Raw genomic sequence first — 10,958 nt, forward strand, 5'->3', positions numbered from 1 at the left:
AGAGGGAGAGAGACACACAGAGAGAGAGAGGGAGACAGAGAGAAAGAAGGAGAGAGAGAGAGACAGAGAGAGAGAGAGAGAGAGAGAGAGAGAGAGAGAGAGAGAGAGAGAGACAGAGAGAGAGAGAGAGAGATTGAGAGACAGAGACAGAGAGAGAGATGAGAGAGAGAGAGATAGTGACTTAAATTACTTAAATGTAAATTGTAAATGTATATACACACTCACTAGATTATATATATATACACACTATATACACACTCACTAGACTGTATATACGCACTATATACAAACTCACTAGAGTTTCCCATGCCAATGAAGCCCTTGAATTGAATTGAGAGAGGGAGGGAGAGAGAGAGAAAGAGAGAGATGGAGAGAGAGTGAAAGGGGAGAGAGAGAGCAGAGGCTACTTACCAAACACAGTGGTCATCAACTTCTGGACCTTAGAGTTGACCCCTCCTATTCTGTAGAGGCCCAACGTGCTGATCCCTATGAGATCACACAGACACACCAGTGGTGGGAAGAGTCCTCAGTTGGAAATGTAAAGTTACCTTCATAGACAATGACTACAGGAAATGTAAAGATACCTTCATAGACAATGACTACAGAAATGTAAAGATACCTTCATAGACAATGACTTCAGGAAATGTAAAGTTACCTTCATAGACAATGACTACAGGAAATGTAAAGATACCTCCATAGACAATGACTACAGGAAATGTAAAGATACCTTCATAGACAATGACTACAGGAAATGTAAAGATACCTTCATAGACAATGACTTCAGGAAATGTAAAGTTACCTTCATAGACAATGACTTCAGGAAATGTAAAGATACCTCCATAGACAATGACTACAGGAAATGTAAAGATACCTTCATAGACAATGACTACAGGAAATGTAAAGATACCTTCATAGACAATGACTTCAGGAAATGTAAAGTTACCTTCATAGACAATGACTACAGGAAATGTAAAGATACCTTCATAGACAATGACTACAGGAAATGTAAAGATACCTTCATAGACAATGACTACAGGAAATGTAAAGATACCTTCATAGACAATGACTACAGGAAATGTAAAGATACCTTCATAGACAATGACTACAGGAAATGTAAAGATACCTTCATAGACAATGACTACAGGAAATGTAAAGTTACCTTCATAGACAATGACTACAGGAAATGTAAAGATACCTTCATTAACAATGACTACAGGAAATGTAAAGATACCTTCATAGACAATGACTACAGGAAATGTAAAGATACCTTCATTAACAATGACTACAGGAAATGTAAAGATACCTTCATAGACAATGACTACAGGAAATGTAAAGATACCTTCATTAACAATGACTACAGGAAATGTAAAGATACCTTCATAGACAATGACTACAGGAAATGTAAAGATACCTTCATAGACAATGACTACAGGAAATGTAGATACCTTCATAGACAATGACTACAGGAAATGTAAAGATACCTTCATAGACAATGACTACAGGAAATGTAAAGTTACCTTCATAGACAATGACTACAGGAAATGTAAAGATACCTTCATAGACAATGACTACAGGAAATGTAAAGATACCTTCATAGACAATGACTACAGGAAATGTAAAGATACCTTCATAGACAATGACTACAGGAAATGTAAAGATACCTTCATTAACAATGACTACAGGAAATGTAAAGATACCTTCATAGACAATGACTACAGGAAATGTAAAAGATACCTTCATTAACAATGACTACAGGAAATGTAAAGATACCTTCATAGACAATGACTACAGGAAATGTAAAGATACCTTCATTAACAATGACTACAGGAAATGTAAAGATACCTTCATAGACAATGACTACAGGAAATGTAAAGATACCTTCATAGACAATGACTACAGGAAATGTAGATACCTTCATAGACAATGACTACAGGAAATGTAAAGATACCTTCATAGACAATGACTACAGGAAATGTAAAGTTACCTTCATAGACAATGACTACAGGAAATGTAAAGATACCTTCATAGACAATGACTACAGGAAATGTAAAGATACCTTCATAGACAATGACTACAGGAAATGTAAAGATACCTCCATAGACAATGACTACAGGAAATGTAAAGATACCTTCATAGACAATGACTACAGGAAATGTAAAGATACCTTCATAGACAATGACTTCAGGAAATGTAAAGTTACCTTCATAGACAATGACTACAGGAAATGTAAAGATACCTCCATAGACAATGACTACAGGAAATGTAAAGATACCTTCATAGACAATGACTACAGGAAATGTAAAGATACCTTCATAGACAATGACTTCAGGAAATGTAAAGTTACCTTCATAGACAATGACTTCAGAAATGTAAAGATACCTCCATAGACAATGACTACAGGAAATGTAAAGATACCTTCATAGACAATGACTACAGGAAATGTAAAGATACCTTCATAGACAATGACTTCAGGAAATGTAAAGTTACCTTCATAGACAATGACTACAGGAAATGTAAAGATACCTTCATAGACAATGACTACAGGAAATGTAAAGATACCTTCATAGACAATGACTACAGGAAATGTAAAGATACCTTCATAGACAATGACTACAGGAAATGTAAAGATACCTTCATAGACAATGACTACAGGAAATGTAAAGATACCTTCATAGACAATGACTACAGGAAATGTAAAGTTACCTTCATAGACAATGACTACAGGAAATGTAAAGATACCTTCATTAACAATGACTACAGGAAATGTAAAGATACCTTCATAGACAATGACTACAGGAAATGTAAAGATACCTTCATTAACAATGACTACAGGAAATGTAAAGATACCTTCATAGACAATGACTACAGGAAATGTAAAGATACCTTCATTAACAATGACTACAGGAAATGTAAAGATACCTTCATAGACAATGACTACAGGAAATGTAAAGATACCTTCATAGACAATGACTACAGGAAATGTAGATACCTTCATAGACAATGACTACAGGAAATGTAAAGATACCTTCATAGACAATGACTACAGGAAATGTAAAGATACCTTCATAGACAATGACTACAGGAAATGTAAAGATACCTTCATAGACAATGACTACAGGAAATGTAAAGATACCTTCATAGACAATGACTACAGGAAATGTAAAGATACCTTCATAGACAATGACTACAGGAAATGTAAAGATACCTTCATTAACAATGACTACAGGAAATGTAAAGATACCTTCATAGACAATGACTACAGGAAATGTAAAGATACCTTCATTAACAATGACTACAGGAAATGTAAAGATACCTTCATAGACAATGACTACAGGAAATGTAAAGATACCTTCATTAACAATGACTACAGGAAATGTAAAGATACCTTCATAGACAATGACTACAGGAAATGTAAAGATACCTTCATAGACAATGACTACAGGAAATGTAGATACCTTCATAGACAATGACTACAGGAAATGTAAAGATACCTTCATAGACAATGACTACAGGAAATGTAAAGTTACCTTCATAGACAATGACTACAGGAAATGTAAAGATACCTTCATAGACAATGACTACAGGAAATGTAAAGATACCTTCATAGACAATGACTACAGGAAATGTAAAGATACCTCCATAGACAATGACTACAGGAAATGTAAAGATACCTTCATAGACAATGACTACAGGAAATGTAAAGATACCTTCATAGACAATGACTACAGGAAATGTAAAGATACCTTCATAGACAATAACTACAGGAAATGTAAAGATACCTTCATAGACAATGACTACAGGAAATGTAAAGATACCTTCATAGACAATGACTACAGGAAATGTAAAGATACCTTCATAGAAAATGACTACAGGAAATGTAAAGATACCTTCATAGACAATGACTACAGTGCTAGCCTCTCTACACTGGCTTCCTGTCAAAGCAAGGGCTGATTTCAAGGTTTTACTGCTAACCTACAAAGCATTACATGGGCTTGCTCCTACCTACCTCTCTGATTTGGTCCTGCCGTACATACCTACACGTACGCTACGGTCACAAGACGCAGGCCTCCTAATTGTCCCTAGAATTTCTAAGCAAACAGCTGGAGGCAGGGCTTTCTCCTATAGAGCTCCATTTTTATGGAACGGTCTGCCTACCCATGTCAGAGACGCAAACTCGGTCTCAACCTTTAAGTCTTTACTGAAGACTCATCTCTTCAGTGGGTCATATGATTGAGTGTAGTCTGGCCCAGGAGTGGGAAGGTGAACGGAAAGGCTCTGGAGCAACGAACCGCCCTTGCTGTCTCTGCCTGGCCGGTTCCCCTCTTTCCACTGGGATTCTCTGCCTCTAACCCTGTTACGGGGCTGAGTCACTGGCTTGCTGGGGCTCTCTCGTGCCGTCCCTGGGGGTGCGTCACCTGGGTGGGTTGATTCACTGTTGTGGTCGGCCTGGCTGGGTTGCCCCCTGGGTTGTACCGTGGCGGAGATCTTTGTGGGCTATACTCGGCCTTGTCTCAGGATGGTAAGTTGGTGGTTGAAGATATCCCTCTAGTGGTGTGGGGGATGTGCTTTGGCAAAGTGGGTGGGGTTATATCCTTCCTGTTTGGCCCTGTCCGGGGTGTCCTCGGATGGGGCCACAGTGTCTCCTGACCCCTCCTGTCTCAGCCTCCAGTATTTATGCTGCAGTAGTTTATGTGTCGGGGGGCTAGGGTCAGTTTGTTATATCTGGAGTACTTCTCCTGTCCTATTCGGTGTCCTGTGTGAATCTAAGTGTGCGTTCTCTAATTCTCTCCTTCTCTCTTTCTTTCTCTCTCTCGGAGGACCTGAGCCCTAGGACCATGTCCCAGGACTACCTGACATGAGGACTCCTTGCTGTCCCCAGTCCACCTGGCCATGCTCCTGCTCCAGTTTCAACTGACCTGAGCCCTAGGACCGTGCCCCAGGACTACCTGACATGAAGGCTCCTTGCTGTCCCCAGTCCACCTGACTGTGCTGCTGCTCCAGTTTCAACTGTTCTGCCTTATTATTATTCGACCATGCTGGTCATTTATGAACATTTGAACATCTTGGTCATGTTCTGTTATAATCTCTACCCGGCAGACCAGAAGAGGACTGGCCACCCCACATAGCCCGGTTCCTCTCTAGGTTTCTTCCTAGGTTTTGGCCTTTCTAGGAGTTTTTCCTAGCCACCGTGCTTTTACACCTGCATTGTTTGCTGTTTGGGGTTTTAGGCTGGGTTTCTGTACAGCACTTTGAGATATCAGCTGATGTACGAAGGGCTATATAAATAAATTTGATTTGATTTGATTTGATTTGATACAGGAAATGTGAAGTCTAAAAGTATTTGGTTTTAAATATACTTAAGTATCACAAGTAAAAGTATAAATCATTTCAAATTCTTTATATTCCGCGAACCAGACGGCACCATTGTCTTGTTTTTTAAAATTATTATTGAGGAATAGCCAGGGGCACACTCCAACATTCAGACATCATTTACAAATGAAGCATTTTATGTTTAGTGAGTCTGCCAGATCAGAGGCATTAGGAAAATGGCTAAATGTGACGAGTACTTTTGGGTGTCAGGCTAAATGTATGGAGTAAAAATAACATAATTTTCTTTAGGAATGTGGTGAAGTAAAAGTAAAAGTTGACAAAATATATAAATAGTAAAGTGAAGTACAGATATACCCCCAAAAAACTACTTAAGTAGTACTTTAAAGTATTTTTACTTAAGTACTTTACACCACTGAAACACACACACACACACACACACACACACACACACACACACACACACACACACACACACACACACACACACACACACACACACACACACACACACACACACACACACACACACTAATGAAGAGTGGTGTTGGTTACCGTGTTTGGTCATGTAGGATTACAGTGAGACTGAGTTCAGCAGTCTTATTTTGACAGCTGAAGCCCAGGAGTAGGGATAAAAAAAATGGCTGCTGTGATGACTCACCTCGTACCTCCACCAAGTCAATACATTTCCTCACAAAATTAAACCCTGCCTCGTTTAGGTACGCTGTAACACAGGGAACACAAAGGAGCAACAACAACAACAAGGGTTAGAATTAGATAATGCATCTGTTATTACACATATTATTCACTCTTTGTACATCTAGGAGAGTCAGAACTATACTATATTGCACATGTGTTGTGTAGTATATTGTACATGTGTTGTGTAGTATATTGTACATGTGTTGTGTAGTATATTTGACATGTGTTGTATAGTATATTGTACATATGCTGTGTAGTATATTATGCATGTGTTGTATAGTATATTGTACATGTGTTGTGTAGTATATTATGCATGTGTTGTATAGTATATTTGACATGTGTTGTGTAGTATATTTGACATGTGTTGTATAGTATATTATACGTGTGTTGTGTAGTATATTGTACATGTGTTGTGTAGTATATTGCACATGTGTTGTGTAGTATATTTGACATGTGTTGTATAGTATATTGTACATATGCTGTGTAGTATATTATGCATGTGTTGTATAGTATATTGTACATGTGTTGTGTAGTATATTATGCATGTGTTGTATAGTATATTTGACATGTGTTGTGTAGTATATTTGACATGTGTTGTATAGTATATTATACGTGTGTTGTATAGTATATTGTACATGTGTTGTATAGTATATTGTACATGTGTTGTATAGTATATTATACATGTGTTGTGTAGTATATTATACTTGTGTTGTGTAGTATATTTGACATGTGTTGTATAGTATATTATACGTGTGTTGTATAGTATATTGTACATGTGTTGTATAGTATATTGTACATGTGTTGTATAGTATATTATACATGTGTTGTGTAGTATATTATACTTGTGTTGTAAAGTATATTGTACATGTGTTGTATAGTATATTGTACATGTGTTGTATAGTATATTATACATTTGTTGTGTAGTATATTATACTTGTGTTGTAAAGTATATTGTACATGTGTTGTATAGTATATTGTACATGTGTTGTATAGTATATTTGACATGTGTTGTATAGTATATTATACATGTGTTGTATAGTATATTGTACATGTGTTGTGTAGTATATTGTACATTTGTCGTATAGTATATTTGACATGTGTTGTGTAGTATATTGTACGTGTGGTGTGGAGTATAAAATACTTACTCTCTTCTTTCTTGCTCAGAATGGCTGGAAGATTGTAAATCTGGAGAAAATCAACAGAGTTAATTCAGTTGAAAACCATTTTACAAAAGGGGACGCATCCTGAAGCAGAGAGTCAAACACTTCCTGGAGGGACATGTTTGTTATTAACCCTTTGCACTGTGTTGGAAATTCTCCTATGTGGACAGAGCTCCACCGAAATGTTCCTAACAGAAGAAGTATGGAAAGCATATTGCATAACCATGGTAGACATTAAAAGGGGAATAGTTTGAGGTTCATGGGGAAATAATTAGTTCCCACACACCTCTCCAAGTGGCCACACACCTCTCCAAGTGGCCACACACCTCTCCAAGTGGCCACACGCCTCTCCAAGTGGCCACACACCTCTCCAAGTGGCCACACGCCTCTCCAAGTGGCCACACACCTCTCCAAGTGCCCACACACCTCTCCAAGTTCCCACACACCTCTCCAAGTGGCCACACACCTCTCCAAGTTCCCACACACCTCTCCAAGTGGCCACACACCTCTCCAAGTTCCCACACACCTCTCCAAGTTCCCACACACCTCTCCAAGTGGCCACACACCTCTCCAAGTGGCCACACACCTCTCCAAGTGGCCACACACCTCTCCAAGTTCCCACACACCTCTCCAAGTACCCACACACCTCTCCAAGTGGCCACACACCTCTCCAAGTGGCCACACACCTCCAAGTGGCCACACACCTCTCCAAGTTCCACACGCCTCTCCAAGTCCCACACACCTCTCCAAGTACCCACACACCTCTCCAAGTACCCACACACGCTCTCCACAGTGGCCACACACCTCTCCAAGTGGCCACACACCTCTCTCGTTCCCACACACCTCTCCAAGTGGCCACACACCTCTCCAAGTGGCCACACACCTCTCCAAGTTCCCACATCACACCTCTCAAGTTCCCACACACCTCTCCAAGTTCCCACACACCTCTCCAAGTTCCCACACACCTCTCAAGTTCCCACACACCTCTCAAAGTTCCCACACACCTCTCAAAGTTCCACACACCTCTCCAAGTGGCCACACACCTCTCCAAGTTCCCACACACCTCTCCAGGGTGCCACAGTCCCACACACCTCTCCAAGTGGCCACACACACTCTCAAGTGGCCACACACCTCTCAAGTGGCCACACACCTCCAAGTTCCCACACACCTCTCAAGTTCCCACACACCTCTCCAAGTACCCACACGCCTCTCCAAGTGGCCACACACCTCTCCAAGTGGCCACACACCTCCAAGTGGCCACACACCTCTCCAAGTGGCCACACACCTCTCCAAGTTGGCCACACACCTCTCCAAGTTCCACACACCTCTCCAAGTTCCCACACACACCTCTCCAAGTGGCCACACACCTCCAAGTTCCCACACAAGTTCCCACACACCTCAAGTTCCCACAGTTCCCAAGTTCCCACACACCTCTCCAAGTGGCCACACACCTCTCCAAGTGGCCACACACCTCTCCAAGTGGCCACACACCTCTCCAAGTTCCCACACACCTCTCCAAGTACCCACACGCCTCTCCAAGTGGCCACACACCTCTCCAAGTGGCCACACACCTCTCCAAGTGGCCACACACCTCTCCAAGTGGCCACACACCTCTCCAAGTTCCCACACACCTCTCCAAGTTCCCACACACCTCTCCAAGTTCCCACACACCTCTCCAAGTTCCCACACACCTCTCCAAGTTCCCACACACCTCTCCAAGTGGCCACACACCTCTCCAAGTTCCCACACACCTCTCCAAGTTCCCACACACCTCTCCAAGTGGCCACACACCTCTCCAAGTGGCCACACACCTCTCCAAGTTCCCACACACCTCTCCAAGTGGCCACACACCTCTCCAAGTTCCCACACACCTCTCCAAGTTCCCACACACCTCTCCAAGTGGCCACACACCTCTCCAAGTTCCCACACACCTCTCCAAGTGGCCCACACACTTCTCCAAGTTCCACACACCTCTCCAAGTGGCACCACACCTCTCCAAGTCCACACACCTCCAGTGGCCACACACCTCCAAGTTCCCACACACCTCTCCAAGTTCCACACACCTCTCCAAGTTCCCACACACCTCTCCAAGTGGCCACACACCTCTCCAAGTGGCCACACCTCTCAAGTTCCCACACCTCTCAAGTGGCCACACACCTCTCCAAGTTCCCACACACCCCACACACCTCTCCAAGTGGCCACACACCTCTCAAGTTCCCACACACCTCTCCAAGTGGCCACACACTCTCCAAGTGGCCACACACCTCTCAAGTGGCCACACACCTCTCAAGTTCCACACACCTCTCCAAGTTCCCACACCTCTCCAAGTGGCCACACACCTCTCCAAGTGGCCACACACCTCTCAAGTTCCCACACACCTCTCCAAGTCCCACACACCTCTCCAGTGGCCACACACCTCTCAAGTGGCCACACACCTCTCCAAGTTCCCACACACCTCTCAAGTGGCCACACACCTCTCCAAGTGGCCACACACCTCTCCAAGTTCCACACACCTCTCCAAGTTCCCACACACCTCTCCAAGTTCCCACACACCTCTCCAAGTGGCCACACACCTCTCAAGTTCCCACACACCTCTCCAAGTTCCCACACACCTCTCACAGTTCCAAGTTCCGCACACACCTCTCCAAGTGGCCACACACCTCTCCAAGTGGCCACACACCTCTCAAGTTCCACACACCTCTCCAAGTTCCCACACACCTCTCCAGTCCCACACCTCTCCAAGTTCCCACACACCTCTCCAAGTGGCCACACACCTCTCCAAGTGGCCACACACCTCTCAAGTTACCACACACCTCTCCAAGTTCCCACACACCTCCACACACCTCCAAGTGGCCACACACTCTCCAAGTTCCCACACACCTCTCCAAGTTCCCACACACCTCTCCAAGTTCCACACACCTCTCCAAGTTCCCACACACCTCTCCAAGTTTCCACACACCTCTCAAGTTCCCACACACCTCTCCAAGTGGCCACACACCTCTCCAAGTTCCACACACCTCTCCAAGTTCCCACACACCTCTCCAAGTGGCCACACACCTCTCCAAGTGGCCACACACCTCTCCAAGTGGCCACACACCTCTCCAAGTGGCCACACACCTCTCAAGTTCCACACACCTCTCCAAGTTCCCACACACCTCTCCAAGTTCCACACACCTCTCCACAGTGGCCACACACCTCTCCAAGTTCTCACACACCTCTCCAAGTTCCCACACACCTCTCCAAGTGGCCACACACCTCTCCAAGTGGCCACACACCTCTCCAAGTGGCCACACACCTCTCCAAGTTCCCACACTCTCCTGTTCAAGGGCCACCTCTCAAGTGGCCACACACCTCTCCAAGTGGCCACACACCTCTCAAGTGGCCACACACCTCTCCAAGTTCCCACACGCCTCTCCAAGTGGCCACACACCTCTCCAAGTTCCACACACCTCTCCAAGTTCCCACACACCCTCCAAGTTCCCACACACCTCTCCAAGTTCCACACACCTCTCCAAGTTCCCACACACCTCTCCAAGTTCCCACACACCTCTCCAAGTGGCCACACACCTCTCCAAGTTCCACACGCCTCTCCAGGTTCCACAGTTCCCACACACCTCTCCAAGTTCCACACACCTCCAAGTTGGCCACACACCTCTCCAAGTGGCCACACACCTCTCCAAGTTCCCACACACCTCTCAGTTCCCACACACCTCTCCAAGTGGCCACACACCTCTCCAAGTTCCCACACACCTCTCCAAGTGGCCACACACC

General features: G+C 43.6%; 2 protein-coding genes and 1 long non-coding RNA gene across 5 annotated transcripts in view; all 3 read right to left on the minus strand.

Annotated features, from left to right (window-relative positions):
- The window catches only part of LOC118380965 (rho GTPase-activating protein 42), a 239,068-nt gene that overhangs the window by 63,351 nt on the left and 164,759 nt on the right, over nucleotides 1-10,958 (minus strand). The window contains exons 12-14 of the mRNA XM_052468730.1: nucleotides 7,173-7,212; nucleotides 5,990-6,052; nucleotides 412-486 (exon numbers count right to left, since the gene is read on the minus strand). Of these exons, the coding sequence (XP_052324690.1) occupies nucleotides 412-486; nucleotides 5,990-6,052; nucleotides 7,173-7,212 (178 nt within the window). The remainder of the gene's footprint in view (nucleotides 1-411; nucleotides 487-5,989; nucleotides 6,053-7,172; nucleotides 7,213-10,958) is intronic.
- Nucleotides 454-2,476, minus strand: LOC127908921 (uncharacterized). Its single transcript, XM_052468729.1, has 4 exons — nucleotides 2,416-2,476; nucleotides 1,735-2,020; nucleotides 728-1,411; nucleotides 454-584 (listed from the first exon to the last, which is right to left on the minus strand). Exons 2-4 carry the CDS (start codon nucleotides 1,916-1,918, stop codon nucleotides 487-489), a joined length of 966 nt encoding a protein of 321 aa, XP_052324689.1. The 5' UTR covers nucleotides 1,919-2,020; nucleotides 2,416-2,476; the 3' UTR covers nucleotides 454-486.
- Nucleotides 7,471-10,492, minus strand: LOC127908923 (uncharacterized). 3 transcript variants are annotated; one of them, XR_008069054.1, is made up of 4 exons: nucleotides 10,383-10,492; nucleotides 8,839-8,918; nucleotides 8,619-8,798; nucleotides 7,471-7,773 (listed from the first exon to the last, which is right to left on the minus strand). It is a non-coding gene; the product is annotated as an uncharacterized LOC127908923 (long non-coding RNA). The 3 variants fall into 3 exon arrangements; XR_008069055.1 differs by lacking the exon at nucleotides 8,839-8,918 and adding an exon at nucleotides 9,039-9,098 and having other exon boundaries at nucleotides 8,619-8,818; XR_008069056.1 differs by lacking the exons at nucleotides 8,839-8,918; nucleotides 10,383-10,492 and adding an exon at nucleotides 10,205-10,304 and having other exon boundaries at nucleotides 8,619-8,818.

This window comes from Oncorhynchus keta, chromosome 18, assembly GCF_023373465.1.
Source record: "Oncorhynchus keta strain PuntledgeMale-10-30-2019 chromosome 18, Oket_V2, whole genome shotgun sequence".
Lineage (NCBI taxonomy): Eukaryota > Metazoa > Chordata > Actinopteri > Salmoniformes > Salmonidae > Oncorhynchus > Oncorhynchus keta.

Bases quoted from the DNA above. Each gene is read 5' to 3' on its own strand.
- LOC127908921 (XM_052468729.1), bottom strand. From the start codon at position 1,918: ATGAAGGTATCTACATTTCCTGTAGTCATTGTCTATGAAGGTATCTTT. The intron at 1,412-1,734 runs GTATCTTTTACA...TTGTCTATGAAG, and splicing joins TGTAGTCATTGTTAATGAAG to GTATCTTTACATTTCCTGTA. The intron at 585-727 runs GTATCTTTACAT...TTGTCTATGAAG, and splicing joins TGTAGTCATTGTCTATGAAG to GTATCTTTACATTTCCTGTA.